This window comes from Hibiscus syriacus, unplaced genomic scaffold, assembly GCF_006381635.1.
Source record: "Hibiscus syriacus cultivar Baekdansim isolate YM2019G1 unplaced genomic scaffold, ASM638163v2 tig00110339_pilon, whole genome shotgun sequence".
NCBI lineage: Eukaryota > Viridiplantae > Streptophyta > Magnoliopsida > Malvales > Malvaceae > Hibiscus > Hibiscus syriacus.
The window spans coordinates 2,221,896-2,239,842 of NW_024062692.1; the positions used below are offsets into that span (position 1 = coordinate 2,221,896).

General features: G+C 34.0%; 1 protein-coding gene and 1 pseudogene across 2 annotated transcripts; one reads left to right on the top strand and one right to left on the bottom strand.

Moving 5' to 3' along the window:
* Positions 1 to 372: 372 nt before the first annotated feature.
* On the bottom strand, positions 373 to 7,952 carry LOC120120569 (annotated as a pseudogene).
* A 3,213-nt stretch (positions 7,953 to 11,165) lies between these two features.
* LOC120120494 (chaperonin 60 subunit alpha 2, chloroplastic-like) lies at positions 11,166 to 14,972 on the top strand. 2 transcript variants are annotated; one of them, XM_039140134.1, is made up of 9 exons: positions 11,166 to 11,275; positions 11,355 to 11,520; positions 12,044 to 12,165; positions 12,263 to 12,470; positions 12,556 to 12,701; positions 13,216 to 13,522; positions 13,907 to 14,157; positions 14,267 to 14,467; positions 14,641 to 14,972. In XM_039140134.1, the coding sequence occupies exons 1-9, from the start codon at positions 11,219 to 11,221 to the stop codon at positions 14,926 to 14,928; spliced, it is 1,746 nt and encodes a 581-aa protein (XP_038996065.1). In that variant the 5' UTR covers positions 11,166 to 11,218; the 3' UTR covers positions 14,929 to 14,972. The 2 variants fall into 2 exon arrangements, with proteins under 2 accessions (XP_038996065.1, XP_038996066.1); XM_039140135.1 differs by lacking the exons at positions 11,166 to 11,275; positions 11,355 to 11,520 and having other exon boundaries at positions 12,042 to 12,175.
* The last annotated feature ends 2,975 nt before the right edge of the window (positions 14,973 to 17,947 follow it).

Below are 17,947 nucleotides of genomic sequence, written 5' to 3' on the forward strand. Positions count from 1 at the left end.
TAAATATAGTGAATTTTTGTTCTTTGAACTCAATCGTTTTCATTTTTGTTCTTTTTTCTTTCCCTATTACTTTCATGTTTTAATCCTGCGATCATAAGAAGTCATACATTGTGGCATGTAGGCTTATAGATGTATCTACAACACTTTCTCGTGATCTGGTGCATAATTATAAACAATAATCAATATAGATGGACATTCTGAAGCAAAACAAATGCACCAAAACATAATCTAAACCTAAGCTTTTCTCCAGCTCTCCAAAATGACAATTGAAAGATGAAACAATCTATAGATATGCAAGTCAGTTGCTGAAAAATGTGTACACGATGTGGTTGAAAGAAGGTCTAAGAACTCGGATAACGGTTTGCATCGCATCTAGCGATCAGAAGCAGTGGCAACATCTCCTTCCAAACTTCTCTGTTTCTTCTTCCCTTCCCCATGCATTGACCTCCTGGGTGCCTCATCCTCGATTTCATTGTCGTCATTCCTGAAGCTGTTTCAAGCAGCAAACTGATCTTCCTTGCGAGCCTTTATTCCTTCTTGCAGTACAGTGTCGAATCATCCCAGCCACTTCCTGGCCTCTACCCTGCTCTAATCTTGCACTAGATCTGTCATTGGTTGGTGTCCTCTGATCTCTTTTAATAGCCTGGCCAGAGTTCTGAGAGGAAGATGCCGGAGGTAGGGGAAACATAGGACGTATGCCAACGGGCCAGCCACCTCGAGCAGGATTTGCACCTGTCATAAATGGAGGACTCATTCCACCAGATGGAAACACTGCCCCAGGTTGTGGAGATCGTCCTGGAAACATCATGCCAAATGCAGGACCTGTAAAATCTCCAGAAAACCTGGGTCCATACGGAGCAAAAGGACGGGAAGCACCAAAAAGATCTGGCATCCCAAAACCATCAGAGGCAATTGGTCCATATGAAAAGCCATCACCACCCATCACCATAGATGGAAAGCCTCGCATCCCAAGCATAGGTCACCACGGGCTAGGGGCATGTGAGGGGACCACATTACTCCTCTGCCTCTTCCTCTTCCCTGAGCCGCAGAACTGAAGCTTTCATCCTCCTCACTTTCTTCCTCTTCCTCTTCCTCTTCTTCATTGTCCTAAAATGGAACAATGTTCGGGTTCTCTATATTATTTGAATTGACTCCCTTTGCTTTCTCATGTTCACGTTTTGATTCTGCTTCCAGTGAAATTGCCTGTACCCCATGGGATTAAACAAATGAATACAAGATAAGAGATTCATTCACATAGGGGATCCAATAAAATGAAAGGCAAGTCAAAATGTCAGACTTATGCAGCCTCCTATTATATCCTCAAATTAAAAGCATGGTAAAATGAAGGCAATGCTATAACCCAAACTAAGATGTCTCAACTGCATTATCTTCTTTAAGTAGTTTGAAACAATAATAATCTTATACTTCCACAAACTATTTGCAAGTTGCAATATGCATCTCAGTTGGTTAGCACATCAGAACTCGACTCCCCAAAACATTCGAGTCCATACAATCTTATCACTACTGTCACCTTCACAGTCTGATTTATTAGGAGGCTATTAGCCCGTATGTGTCTCTAACCCATACACCATACAAGGACCTCATATTTGGGTATGTAAAAGAGATCATACTAACTAGAATTCAAGCAAGCACGAGAACACAAGATTTGCTTCCCTCTCTTTCATTCCTTCTTTTTCAACTTTCCCATACTTATTCTAATAATTCTATTTCTATTGTTATCAAAATCAGATATCATAACAGTAAAATACAATAAACATACCATAAGCGCCCAATCTGGTTCAAGAGAAAGCAAGGAGGCCAACTGCTCGCCAACAGAAGGCTCTAACTCTTGGCAATCTCTGCTTATCTGCAAGTGCACAAAGTGCATCAATAAGGTTAAACTACAATCACTCCAAATATAACAGAAACAGCATCACATGATAAAACATTGTGATATTGTTGTCTATTGCAGACACTATATTAAAGATAAACGATACATGGTAGAAGCAGATAAATAATTCATATAAACTGGAGTATTAACCTAATAAGATGACAAAAATATTGCTGACATAAAATATCATCGATCATCATTAAGGCTTAACCTTCCAATGCTGGAATCATACCTATACTGGGAAGTTCTCATTGTAGGGGTTCCTCAAATGGCGAATTTTGTTGGACAGCTCACATAACTACATATCAAGCATAGGGGTGTAAATGAACCGACCTTGAACGAACAATACTATATTTGTGTTTGTTTGTTTATTTTTTAATGTGTTCATGTTCAGTTCGTGTTCGTTTAAATTTTCAATATCGTGTTCGTGCTCGTTTATTTATTTTTGAAAGTGTTGGTCTTCGTTTATTTATTATTCACGAACATGTTTGTTTAACGTTATCGAACTTGTTTGTTTAACGTTATCGAACTTGTTCGTTTATATGTTCATGAACATGTTAATTTAGCGTTCACGATCATGTTCGTTTAGTGTTAATTCAATGTTCATTTATATGTTCAATTTTTAGTTTTATCTTTCATTTGCAAGCTAAAGAAAATGGTAAAATTACACCACTAGTGCTTAAACTCCTCAAAATCCACAATTTAAATTTCAACTTTTACCATGTATTTAATTTAGTCCCTACCTTCAACAATATTTAAAATGTAAAAAATAAAATAAAAGGAAAATGAGAACCGGATAAACGATGTTGTTTATGAACATAAATAAACGAGCTTGTTCGTGAACATAAACGAACCAAACACACTTTGTTCCTATTCATTCGTTTATTAAATGAACATAATTTTTTCTTCATATTTGTTTATTTAGCTTAACAAGCGAACATAAATGAACATTATACGAACGATTTACGAACAGTTCACTGAACGCTTTTTTCATTTACACCACTAATCAAGCAGCAATTAGTCATCAAAATCTCACAAACACAAGGCAATCAAGGCACTGAACTAATCAACCAGTAAAAATGTAGCAATATTTTTTTTGATAGGAATAATAGGCCTCATTAAAAACCTCCCTCTTAGTTAACTCTAGAAAAGAATAACTAGCGGAAAGAGGAAAAGAGTGGCTTGATTTATTGAATATATAACTATTACAAAAGAGTACACCAATACATAGAGGGTATCCTAATAAAACTGAAATCCATAAAGCACCCTATAGATATACCCTTACAATTACTCGATCCCATCCTTAGCTAATTTATCTGCTTTCTAATTACAACCCCTAGGAATCCATCGAATAATAACCACCCTCTCTTGAACTCTGAACACAATATCCAAAACAATGGAATTGAAAAAACTAGGAACAGAATTAGGCAGTAATATCGAGTCGACTACAGATTTGCAGTCACTTTCTAGAATCAGTCTTCCCTTTGTAGCCCAATCTGATGATAGAAAAATGTCTAGACTTTTTTTAATTGCTTTCAGCTCAGCCAACGGAGGTGGTCCTGGACCAATACTAATAGAAAAAGTCGATAAAATAATACAATTACAATCTCTCAAAATACCTCCAATTCCTCCAGCCAACTTTATAAAAATCAGTTGGTGGAGGATGCCAACTTTGTATCAAACTTCTGTGAGTTTTCTGAATAACAATCCTATCTGCAAGAGAGGGGTCCCCTACCAACAAATCCATTTGAATTTGAATATGGGAAAACTTAGCTAAAAACCATTGAGCCAACCTAAATCTTATTAGGAAGAAGAGAGAGGTTATATCAAGGCTAGAATTATCAAACACAATTGAATTCCTTGCTTTCCAAATAGACCAAAGAACTACTCCCGGGATGAATTTCCATATGTGTGAGTTTTTCTTCAAATCAGACCATGAACTTAACAAAACTAGTGGATCATTAGGCAAAGCTGTATAGATGTCCCAAATCTTTAAAAAACATGCTAAGGATATCTTCATAGAAAACCTTTTAGCTGCTTAAAACTTCGCTTCATAGAAAATTTTGTTCTGAAAGGGGAGGGGAGGGGATGAAGAAATGCATCTTTAACCATTTTACTGAGAAATTTCGTCCATAAAGTCCAGTTCCATGAGCATGTTTCCAGTTGCCTCCAGCAACAGATCCACCAATTTTGGATGTCATCTTGGCACAACCCTAATAAGACAAGACAATGTAATACCTAAAACAACAGACATAAAAAGACAACATTTTGGACTAATGGTAATACATAAGACCTACTTGAGAACTGACAAGATAGTAATGCAAGACCTACAGGTAACAAGTTATTTCAGAATAACACATGTATGGGTTCCCAAATTGATTAGATATAGGATATTAGATTTCTGAATTACCTGGAAATGCAGGGTACGGTTAACGGAGAAGACCAAAATCACATTTTCAGCAGAATCAAAAGCAGCATTCAGTTTAGCCTCATTGCTTCTGAGTTGCCCATACTCCTAGTTGAACAGATAGTTCCAGATTTTCACGGTTGCAACTTTTAACAGTAAAATAACTAGGGTGCCATATTTGAGAGTAATAAATTAAACAAAGTTATTCACCGAAATGACATGTAATTTAACACTGAAAATAATGTCAAATTTAGAAAGAAAAAAAATATAACAGCAAACAGATTCTGCCTGCTTGGTATAAGCTAGCTACTATGAAAGTTCATAACGGTAACCAATCACTAAATAATGAACAAAGTATTGTAATAACTAATAAGCAGCTCGAGACATGGCTTATTACTGTTAGATTGCCGGTTATAAAGCTGAACTTAAACTTGAGGATTTTTAGGCATATAAGTTTTAAACCCATTTGACAAATTTACAAATGCAAAACCAATACAATCACTACTTACAGAGTTTCAGGTAAACTTAAGCATAGATTTAAAATGAGGGTTCTTATCATTGTGCAATTTAATTAGTTCTACAACAGTGTTACAACTATAACATATTTTTATGATTCTCAACTCTTGAATTGGTTACCGAAAATTAATTCATAACTTCCGTTCTTATTGTTCATGTAAATCATTCTTATTATATCATCCTCTTATTGTCATTTCTCCCACTGGATCACGTCATAACATATAAAGTAGAAAAGACATGAAACTGTGAACTTAATAGTCAAATGAAACAAAATAAGCACTACATAGGAAGGGGGTAGTTACTGATTTTCTTTCAGACATCTAAACCAACAAGACTAAGAAATAAACACACTGACACCAGAGTTCGGAACACCCTCATAAACAAGATAGGCCAGTTGTACAAAAATACTTTGAAAGTCTAAAAAGAAAAAGAGTATACATCAATTTTCTCAATCCTTTTCACCACAAGAAAGAACGTTTGTTGTATCTAAAAATTCAACAAGTTTAGTTTACAATAACTTCATTTCTATTTGTACAAAAAGGTAAAAAGGAGAAGAAGAAGAAGATAAATTTATTCAACTCTTAACTGTACGATCTGGTCCAATACAGGCATTGACATATTTTTAGATGCCCCTGCAAAATAAATAATACAAGAGCTTGAAGGAGAAAAACAACACATAAAAGAATTGTAAATCATTCAAATTACAGCATAAATGTGTAATAAAATGAACAACTACCTAGTTTAGTTTTTTATGTTACTAATTACACCTTATATATAATGACAGAATTCATATGGGCAGTTATTGTTGAATAAAGGATATCTCATAACTTTGTCCAAAACAAAATACAATTAACGATTTACAGAACTCAATTAAGGACCGCAGCACTCTTAACACACCTAGATATTCCTTGAGGCAAAGGTATAGCAGGTCTGGCTGCTCTGTTGTTGTGGTTGTTGAACATGCTGCTGTTGCTGCACATAAGTAGATTCAGTACCCAAAGGTTTTCCAGTTGCTCCTTGATTTACATTGTTATGTGCTTGTGGCATCTGAGATTTTTCAGCTTGTTGGGAAAAGCCAGCATTGCGCTGTTGAAAGAATTTGTTGTTATAATTGTGAGCACTTAATTGTTGAATCTTCTGCAGGACCTCTTCTACAGGAGGAGGAGGAATATGCCACCATTATGTTCAGACGTACTGAACCAACTTTACAATTTGTCTGTGGCAGAAGGGGGGGGGGAGACAGAGAGAGCACTCACGTGCAGGATCATCATTTTTCGCCAGAAAACCCCCGACGAAGATGCAAAATATTGAGAATAGAACAGGTATAAGGAAAGCAGGGGCAACCCTATTGATCATTTTCACCGCACCAAACACAATAAAGCAAAGTATAATAGTCACAACAATCCCATAAATTTGCAAGTCATGTGTACTTATACTCTGTATAGGTTCTGAGACCGTGCCATTGACCTTTGTAGTGGTCTCTGCATTGCAAGCAAGACAATATTAGAAATGAATTGGTACAAAATTCTTTTCAACAGATTTAAATCCAAATCATGACAATTGCTATCAACAACCGGTATGCGCGGTAAAGAACAAGGTTATCAGCAATTGTGCTAGCAATTAATAATTACCAGTAAAAATCCCAGCAGAAGGAAGAGCTTTTAGAAAGGTTTCAACAGCTCCCAACACATAACTACAACCAAAACCAAAAGCGCAAGGAAGACAACGGTATTAGCATGAGTTGGATGTTGTTAAATAAATAACGCATTATGCTATCAGGGTAGCAAAATTTGCTGTGAGTTATGCAGAAAATAGTGCCATAAAAAAAAGCAAAGGACCAGAAGATACACTCACAGAGCTCCCGCAACTGCATTGCCAAGAAAGAAACATAACCCAATGCTAACTCCAACCTCAGGACCAAGGGCACGACCAATTTGATAATATGGACCACCACCCTGGCAGTAATTAACAAGAAAATAACTGAAAAATAACGGTAAAGGATGTATATAATTATAAAGAATGTATACCTTCATAGCACTATTAGCTGCAATAGGTCTCAGTGATATTCCTGTCAATAAAGTACAGACCAAAAAGTGATACCAGCAGCAGTGACTCGCCAATGCCACCCATCCCAACAATCCTGCAATTATCATAAATGAATACTTTATCAACAAAAATAATAAAATCTAGCTATTTTACAGCATATTACAGTTCAAGGGCATAAAATCAGAATAGACCTTTTTTTCCTCGACTGAAACCCTTTTCTCACGGCATTAATAAAAAATAACATGACAATTTTTTTTGAAATTCATTTTCTGGTAAAAGATCAGCCTAAAATTTAAAACCAGAACCATCAATTAGAAACAAAGCATGCATTCAATTTACATTTGTACATGCACTACTGCACATCAGTGTTGTCAAGGCGTGCACTTGGGCACGCCTGCACGTTGCGTCTTAGCAGTAGAGAATAAAAAGTGCCTCAGACACTTTTGGGTGAGGCCTATTTAGTCAGGCACGTCTGGTGCGCCTAGGCACGCCTTTTTTGTAAGGCAATAGGAATCGGAAAAGCCTGCCTAATAAAGTTCTCTTTAATTTCTTCCATTTTTCATTAGATATACTTTAACTACTTACTGGTAAGGAATAGTATCAAATTCTATGCTTTTCAATATTTGAGTATTCAATAACAGACACGGGGCATAAGGAAATCATACATATTGACCAATAAAAAATAGCATGTTTTGTAGATAAACTGGATCATACTTTTGAGTTTATTATACCTCTTAAGGTTTATATGCACAAGGTTTATCATATACCTTAAGCTTTCTATATGTATGTATGTATGTACAAGCACACAATACAAAAACTTGCACATAAATAAATTGCAGTTTTTTTTCGGTTAGGCTAGTTCTGTTCTTTTTCCTTCTTTCATTTTTGGGCATTGCACCTGAGGCAACATGAGGGTTCTAGCCAGTTACAACACTGCTGCACATACATGATAAGACAAAATAATGGGCAAACAAATTAAAAAATAAACATCAAAAGAGATCAAACTTACCATGAAAACCGGATATAGTAGATAATACCCAAAATAATACCCATTTTGACATCAGAAGGCTGCTTGATATATGCACAGATCATGGAACAGCATGAGTAGGATGAAAAGTATAGTTTCCTATTTTTTGTTAAGAAAGAGGACAAGGAAACAAAGAATAATCTGACGCATTGCATTGCATAGCATTTCATAAAGCAGTTTCACATATACAAGATTTATCAATTCTTGCTAGCATTTCAACCGAGACAAACATAATTGATAGAAATGCAAGGAAATTAAACATGGGCATCAGTTCCTACCTACAGCATCCTACATAAATTAATTTTGGCTTAAGCATGCATGAAGCCCTCAAACTTTTGAAAAAGAAATCAATTAAACCCCTAAACCTTTGCACCCAATTGAACCTTCAAACCGAGAAATTGAATCAATTAAGCCCTTTGACCAATTTTGACCGTTACGACTTAACAGTTTTTCTGAGATATTACTGCCACACGGCACATTATAGTTCTGCTGCGTGGAATTTGCAGATTTTGTAAAGAAAAATCTAAAAATAGTTATAGAAATTCTAAAATAATTTTAAAATACTCTAAAAACTTTATTAAAAATTAATGAATTTCTGGAAATGCCACTTGGCAACATTGTGATGTGACCTGTAGCCCCAACTAGGGCTGTAAATGATACGAGACAGATCGCGAGCTACTCGAGATCGACTCGATCAAGGCTCGATAAATATTCGGATCGAATGGACTCGACTCGAGTTCTTAACGAGCCGAAACGAGCTACTTGATATTCTACTCGAAAAGCTCGTGAGCAGCTCGAAAACATAATATATTAAGATTTTATTTTTAAAAAAATAAATTATTAATAATATTAACATTTATGTATTGATTTTTTTTTTAAAATACAATAAGATTTTCATATATTTAAGGTTTAGGTTCGAGTTTGAGACTTCAATCGAATTAAGTTTAATTTTTTTTTTATTCATTTCAAGCCTTTTCGAGTTGCTCACGAGCTTCAGTTCAGGATTTCGAGTTCGAGACGAGCTTGAAAATTTTAAGCTTGCGAGTTTTCGAGTCAAATCGAGCTTCATTTTAGAGTTTTCGAGCCGAGTCGAGCTCAACACTACTCGAGCTCGACTCGGCTCGTTTACACCCCTAGCCCCAACTGATCCAAAAAATCGTTAGATTTAACGGTCAACATTGGTCAAAGGGGCAAATTGATGAAATTTCAAAGCATAGGGGCTTAATTGGGTGAATAAATCAGGGGCATAATAGATTTTTTCAAAAGTTTGAGGGCTTTTGGCACGCTTATGTGTACATATCTTAATACCTTAGTATCTAAAAATAAACACATAATTATATTGGTGTAAATATGTTTTTCTATGTGATACACATATATCATATAAAGTCGAGGGACTCGTCTCAAACTTGAAAATCAATATACTAATTACTAAAAAAATTAAATTATTCAAGTTGTATTTTACAAATCGATTTGAATTTATTTTTTTTGAAATGATTCAAATTTATGAAATTACAACTTAATATTTAATTCGTATCGAATCAAAAAATTAATCTTTTTAATTGAGTCGAATTTTGTTCATTTAGTATCATCTACAATATAGAATGCCGAATTAGTTGTTGAAGTATATAGACTTGTCCCATGCAGCTACCATAGAAGCCTACAGCTTTCCTTTAGACCGCCACCATAGGCCGAAACACTGCCATGCTGGCTAGGGACCCAGGTTTGAGCCCATGGTAGTTTATGGTCTTCACAACGATTGTCAGAATCTCCAAAATGGGGATGATATTAAAAAATAAAATTATTATTCAAGGACCTATTTGATATTTTAATAATAATTTAAGGGTAAAACTAAATATTATTATTTTTTTGTTAACGTTATCATTTCATCAATTTAACGAGATGATGGTGGAGTGATCATTTCGTTGCAAATAGATAATATTAGTAATTAATATGTTACTTTTTAAACTTCAATGGGAAAAACAAAAAAAATACTCAAACATTAGTAATCATTTTTGTAGTTTACCCAAAAAAATATTATTCTCTGTAGAAATTTCAGACTTGAACAACTATATTTTTGTAAGGTGTATATGTGTTATCTATGATTAAGAAATAATCTAAATATATAATATCTTGTAATCAATCTAGACTATTAGAAAAATCTTACAAGATTATGAATTCGAATTTTGACGATTGCGAATGAAATAAATTGGCTGAAAGCGTTATCCTAATAGTAGGCTTTTACAATAAATAAATTGAGTACACGTAATTAATTAAAAAAGGCTTAATACTTAAATAAGTGCTCAAATTATATCATTTTTTTTGAATAGGTGCCTATAATATTTTTTGGACTATCCAGTTGTCTAATGTTACAAACATTACCACTTTAGGTGCCCAGTCTGTCAACGATTTTAATTTCTTCTTTTATGTGAAACGTGTTACAATATGATAATTTTAATATGTATATATAATTTAAAAAGAAAATTATATATTTTTTTAAAAAGAAAACACAAAAAAATTTGAAATAACCCAAAAACTTTGAAAACCTTCATTTCAACCTCTAAACTTATGTCAATCGTTGCCCTTTGCCATCGACGAAGCTCCACCTGACCCCACCTCCCCCAAAGACCAAAACCCCTATGAAATCGTGACCGATCGACGAACAATCAACGGTGAATCGACGTTTTATACCCCCGCTAACCTTAGGATGAAAACCGCGATATCACACGATTTCGACGGCTAATCGACGACAACTACGGTGACGTATAATTAGGATGATAGCAGAGACTACGTAAGCGGCAGCGGTCGTGGCTGGAAAAAGTTAGGATTTGGGGATTTTAGGGACTTTGAGGTTTTTTTTTTGTAATTTAAAAGGAATTAGGATTTTTTTATAAATATAATAATATTTTAATATATTTAAAAAAATAAATTTCAAAATTACCATATTATGAAATGTGTCACTTAATGGAGAAAATTAACGGTCATTACGTTCCGAGCACCTAAAGTGATCACATTAATAATGTTAGACAACTAGATGGTCAAAAAAATATTATTGGCACCTATTCAAGTAAAAAGTATATAATTTGAACACTTATTTAGGGATTAAGCCATTAAAAAATCCTAATTTTTTTAGAAGAGAAAAAAAAACTTATTCCAAAACCTTTTTAAAGCCTCTCAAGAAAACAAAATAAAAAGTTAAAAGGGTTTGATGATAAATTAGACGATGAACTGAGTGGACTCGCCCCATAAAACCCTTTTAAAGCCTCTAAGTCTCAGCTAAATTTTAGAAACCTCGAAGACCACTAATCATTCTCCAGAGCTGAACGGAAGGGATATGTCTGTCTCATCCTTACTTTCACCAATCCCTGGAATTGCTTTCTTCTCCGTTTCTGTAAGTCACTTTCTCTTATTGTCTCTGTTCTTTGTTCTACGTCTGTTTAATTTCAACGAAGATGTGGGTACCGTTGCAGAACATTGATGGTAGTAGAAGAGCAGTGAGAAAACCACTGATGGTTAGGAATTTGATGGTGAGAGCTGGTCCAAAGAGGATATTATTCGGGAGAGATTGCAGGGAGGCGTTGCAAGCTGGTATTGATAAGTTAGCTGATGCTGTTTCTGTCACCTTGGGTCCTAGAGGTAAACCTTGCTGCCTCTTGTTGTTTTTCCTTTTTCTTCAATTGGGTGTTCTTATTTCTGTATGATTTCATAGGGTTATTATTGCTTTGCATGAGCATAGAATTCAATATAGGATTACAAAGATTTTGGGAGTTTTAATAACATTATCAGAGACAATGCTTAAGGATACAATCTTTTCCCTTGCAATGCTCACATACATTTGTTAATGCCTTGATTACTTTTTAACTTGTCTTCAATGGAGTACTGACCTGGGGTTTGTCTAGCTGTCATATAGGCACCTCATGCTTAGTGGTGGTGCGCATAATGATTGTTGCGCCTTTTAGCATTAAGCTTTAATGTTCTTTGGGACAAAGACAAGACGTGGTATCGTTCCAATGCCATGGGATTCACAACTAAATGAAGATGAACTTTTTTTTTAGAGAATTTATTTGTTCTCATTGAATGTCAAACTTCTGTTTTCATTAATTTGGTGATGGTGCATGCTTAATATGAGCTGCTAATCTATTTTAGGGGAACCTTGCAGGACGAAATGTTGTTCTTTTTGAGTCTGAGACACTGAAAGTAGTTAATGATGGTGTAACCATTGCCCGGGCTATAGAACTTTCCGATGCTATTGAGAATGCAGGAGCAATGCTAATACAAGAGGTCATTCATGGTTGCTATAGCTTCCTCCCTAAGCTTTTTATGATTTATTTTGGGAAAAATGATTCGGGATATGTAAGTTTTATGTTCTTCAATGCAGGTTGCAAGTAAAATGAATGATTTGGCTGGTGATGGTACTACAACTGCAATTATTTTAACTCGAGCCATTATCAAGTATGGATTGTTGGCAGTTTCTTTTGGAGCTAATCCTGTTTCTCTGAAAAGGGGAATGGATAAGACTGTGAAAGAATTGGTCAAGGAGCTTAAGAAGAGAAGTTTGCCTGTGAAAGGGAAGGAGGAAATAAAAGGTTTTTCTTATTTCATTTTTTTATTAATGACTTGTATCGGCTTTTTCTATATAAAAATGATGATACTGAACTCTTCTTTTCACAGCCGTTGCTTCAATCTCTGCTGGTAATGATGATTTCATTGGGAACTTGATTGCTGAAGCTATAGAAAAGATTGGTCCTGATGGAGTAATTTCTTTTGAGTCATCCTCATCAGCTGAAACCTCTGTGATAATTGAAGAAGGAATGAAGGTGTAAAGCTGACTCCAGCTTGCCATTCTTTTAGATAGTGTCTAAAAGAAACCATTGATTTGTGCATAACATAGCAAATTAGATTTTTGCTAAAATCAAAATTTTTGTTAGGCTCTATTTGGTTGATACTTTTACTATTTGCTTGTTGATCTGAATACAAAGGGCAAAGGGAAAAGGGCAAAAAGCAAAAGCACAAACCAGATGAGCCTTAGTATCAAGTTAGAAAAGCTAAGGTTTCAGTTTAGATTTACATCCAGTTTATTCCTCGTCTCGGCATGGTCAGTCATGAAAATTGTGGATTAAACACATTGTATCTGGTTAATATTAAAAGATAGTTTCATTTTAGCCATTCTTTCTTCATTTAACTGCACGTAGCATAATTTTACTTAATAATCTAATTTCTTTGAAACTCATGACTAAATTTGTTAAAGATGATTGAAGAGTTTCCTACTGCTCAGCTTGTGGATTTTTTCTAATCTTTTCATTGATGAGATTTAATATTTTCCCACTGCAGATTGACAAGGGATATATGTCGCCCCACTTCATCACTAATCAAGATAAGTCTATAGTGGAGTTCGACAATGCCAAAGTCCTTGTAACTGATCAAAAGATATCAACCGTCAAAGAAATTGTTCCATTACTTGAAAAGACTATGCAACTGAGTGTCCCTCTGCTAATCTTTGCGGAGGATATCTCAAAGCAAGTTCTGGAAACACTAGTTGTGAACAAAATGCAAGGTTTACTTAATGTTTCTGTTGTCAAATGTCCAGGATTCGGGGAAGGAAAGAAAGCCCTGTTGCAGGACATTGCCCTTATGACAGGTTAAATTGCTTTTATTTTGCCTTTATACAAATCTGCTGATGATCAGCAACGGCTAAAATAAATTTTTTTTGAATGTCTTCTTTATATTGTTCTGCTAATAATTAGCTGAAATTTTAATCTGAGAACCGTGAAGTGTCAGTTGTGTAAAAGGGTCTGTTTAAGCCATCAGGATGCCGTGATGTGTTTTGCATACTACAGTCTTTCCATTATTATAATATTGAATTCCCCCTAAATCTCTTGGGTGCTTCATTTTTTATTATCTTAAAGCATGAATATCTCTTTTCTCATGCCTGTGAGGACTGTTTAGCAGTATGACAATTGCTTCTTCATTCTTGCATTTAGTGTTATATGCCGGCTAACTGATATAATTTCTACATCATTAGGAGCTGATTTTCTTTCTGGAGACTTCGGTATGATGCTCGCTGCTGCGACTTCTGATCAACTTGGTGTTGCACGGAAAGTGACTATAACAAGCAATTCCACAACCATAGTTGCTGATCCTTCTACTAAGGCTGAAATCCAGGCAAGAATAATGCAGATAAAAAAGGATCTAGCTGAAACTGATAATGCATACTTGTCAAGACAGCTCTCAGAAAGAATTGCAAAACTCTCTGGTGGTGTGGCGGTCATTAAGGTTTGCAGCCACGACACATGATATACTGAGATTGAAAGGCATAACCTAACGGTTTAACCACATCTCTTTCCACTTCTAAATGGTTAAACAATGAGCATCAAAACTGTAGGTAGGAGCATATACTGAGATGGAACTTGAAGACCGTAAACTAAGAATTGAAGATGCAAAGAATGCTGCATTTTCTGCCATGGATGAAGGGATAGTACCAGGTGGTGGCGCAACTTATATACATCTTTCACAGCTGATTCACAAAATGAAGGATTCTATGGAAGACATGGATGAACGAATTGGTGCTGATATTGTAGCAAAAGTATGTGTTTGATTTGAGACTACCTTATGTTGGAGTCAACTTTCACTTTATATGTATCGAAGTCTTTGTCTATTGTTTTCCCTTCATCTTTTTAGTGTTATTAGAGTTCTTACTGCTTGCTTATATTGGTTTTAGAGGATTAAATTTTGACATTTTTGTCTGATGGAATTCAGGCACTCCTTGCACCTTCAAAAGTAATTGCAACAAATGCAGGTGTTGATGGAGAAGTTGTAGTGGAGAAGACTAGAAGGTTTGATTGGCGAATTGGGTACAATGCAATGTCTGGAAGATACGAAGACCTTATCAATGCTGGAGTTATTGATCCTTGTCGAGTTTCAAGGTGTGCCCTACAAAGTGCTGTCTCTGTTGCTGGGATAGTTCTAACCACCCAAGCTATAATGGTAGAGAAAATGAAGCAGCCCAAGCCAGCAGTCCCACTTGTTCCAGGAATAGGTCCTTGAAGAAAAAGGAACACTGATGGATTAAAGCTGAAGAGTATCTGAAGGAGCAAAGCTGCTGTATTTGCAATGATTAAAACCAGCCTGTGAATTGGGTTGGCTTGATTCTTGAGAACCAAAATGGATTTTATGATGAGAGCCTCAAATACTAGGTATACAAATGCGTACTGAATTGTTTCCTTGTAGCAGTACAATGTATTTGTTCACTGATTCCATCAGGGGAGGTCTTCTCTTCCCATTCGCCACCTTTCTTCGACATCCCTGCAGCTGGTAGCCCCATTTATTTCCTTTTACAAAACTCATTTAGCTGTTTGTAAATTGTTTTGAACTGACGTATTAGAAGCATCCTGAAACTAGATGATTGATAGGTTGGGTACTAAAATAAAACAAAAACTAAACGTTTGGCGTGATTTTGAAAAAAAATAGAAGTTCAAGTACTAAAACATATAAAAAATAGATAGTTTAAGTATTAAATATGTAATTTACCTTTTTTTAATAGTATGGGTAATTAAAAGTAGTATAGGTTATTGATAATGTATATACAATATCCATACGTATACGTATCTGTTCGAACTTAAAATCTAAAAAAAGAACAGTTTTCTCTTCAATCACTGAGATTATTCAATGAGATTTAATAACCAACTTCTTAAATCATCTCAAGGTCTAAGTACAAAACCCGATAAAGTTTTCAAATTGAAAATCAAAGATCCCAAGATTCGAATTAAAGGCTTAAAACAAATCAAATTATCTTGAACTTAACTTGAAAGCTTCAACATTCAATTCACTTTAAGCTCAATCATCCCAAAATTTAGATTAAACTAACCCGAGCAAAATTAGGTATCTATATTTTGGTTATTTTCAATTTGATCCCTAGTGCATGTATTACCCTTTTAGTTACCGTGTGACCATGTTTTAAGTCTCTCTTACTTTTGTATGCTTAATTGTGTCGGAAGTGTAAGAAAAATACTCAATGTTTTGTTTGTTTATTCAGTTGTTGCTCTAACATTATCATTTTATGTCGGTAAAATTATTTATAGTTAATTAATCCTCAATTAATTATAAGAAAAATGGATAATTATACAGATCACATTGTATACCAAAATCACTACTAAAGCGACATACCGAAATACACCACAAACAAATTTATCCTTATTATGCAAATATTAAAAAGTATAATGATTTATTTAAAATTAATTATTTATTAAAATTTTATTTATAATTTTAATAGAATTTTATTTTTTTATTAAAAATAATAATTAATTTAAGTAATTTAATTTGTTTAGAATTAATATTTTTAAGTTATATAACTTAGAACCGACCATCAGCATTAGTCACCGCTGAAGACCACCTTCACTCACCGTAAAATCAATTGCTGCAACGATTAGCGCTTTAGTTCATTGGAAAATCAATCACTCTTGTTATTTTTAATAAAAATGATAAACTACACGTGTAATACCTAAACTATTACTTGTCTTCTGTTTTAGTACCTCAACTTTCAATTTTTCAAAATCATACCTAATATTTACTTTTGGTTTCATTTTAGTATCCCACCATTAAAAAGTTAATGGCACATTTGACGTTGTATTTTTTATTTGCGTAAACTGCACAATTCATCACTCAATTATCTTCTCATTCCTATTTTGATCATTAAAGTTTAAAATTTTTGAATATAATCATTAAACTTTTGAATTGCTTCTATTTTGATCCTTTTGGACTATATTATTATTATTATTATTATTTTTAGTATGACATGATAAATTAATTAATAGTTAATATCAAATAAGATTTAAAATAAAAATAAAAATAAAAATTTTAATCCAACCCTTAATCCTCAAACCCCAATTGTCGATCCAAACTCTAACCCCACCGCATCACCCTTCGACCACCACATAAAAATCTCTTGAAAAATCATTTGCGAATTGGAAACAAATGAACACAGATAAACAAATTTAAGTGTCAAGAATACAACCACCACCACCACCTTCACAAAGACAAGTTAAGAAAAATGTAAACATTGCTCAATACCCATAATTGAAACAACAAAATGCTTAGAATTTTTTTATATAAAAACAAAAATAACAACAATAAAAGGGAAAACGCATAAAGTGGATGAGAAGGAAGTTGCCATCCATGCTTCCTCATTTCCTCTTAAAACGTTGCAGTTCCCAAAAAAAAGTAAAACTAAAATAAAGAAGAGATAAAGAGTATGATACAAAAAAAAAAAAAAAAACTAGGTTTCTGTTTATACTTATTTTTTAGGCAAAATAAAGATAACTCATTTCACTAACCAAACAAAAGCAACACTACCCCATTTTTTATTTTCACAGGCATAATCATAAAATCAAAATGAAAAGAATAAAAAAAATAAGAACAAGAACTTGATGAAGATAGGTATGGACTGCAAGATTATTTTTTTTTTAAATTTTTTGTGTAGTTTCACTCAATCGTAGCACTGGATCATGCAAAGGAAGAGAAGGAAATGAAAGAAAAACAAGGGCTAGTATGGGTTTTTGGGTATTCTTTTTTTCATGAAGATGGAATTAAAAATAAATTTAGATCGACGTTGGGGTTTGGAGATTTAGGATTAAGATTAATGATTTTGATTTTAAATTTTATTTGACATTAATAATAATAATAATTTGTCATGTCATGCTAAATATAATAATAAAATAATCTACGTCATCAAAGAGAGATCAAAATACAAGTAATTTGAAAGTTTAATGATTAAATTTAATTTTTTTAAAATTTTAGTGACCAAAATAGAAGTAAGAAGATAGTTGAGTGATGAATCATGTAATTTACCTAAATAAAAATACCACGTCAGCTGTGTCGTTAATTTTTTAATGGCGAGGTACTAAAATGAAATAAAAATAAACGTTGGGTATGTTTTTGAAAAAAAATGAAAGTTGAGGTACTAAATCGGAACAAAAGTGTAATTTAGGTACTAAACATGTAGTTTACCCTAAAATATTATAATTTAATTATAATTCTATTAGAATTATAATTAATTTTGAATAAATGA

Coding starts and splice junctions, on each gene's coding strand:
- LOC120120494 (XM_039140134.1), top strand. CDS start 11,219: ATGTCTGTCTCATCCTTACTTTCACCAATCCCTGGAATTGCTTTCTTC. Junction 12,702..13,215: donor TAATTGAAGAAGGAATGAAG/GTGTAAAGCTGA, acceptor TTCCCACTGCAG/ATTGACAAGGGATATATGTC. Junction 13,523..13,906: donor GGACATTGCCCTTATGACAG/GTTAAATTGCTT, acceptor CTACATCATTAG/GAGCTGATTTTCTTTCTGGA.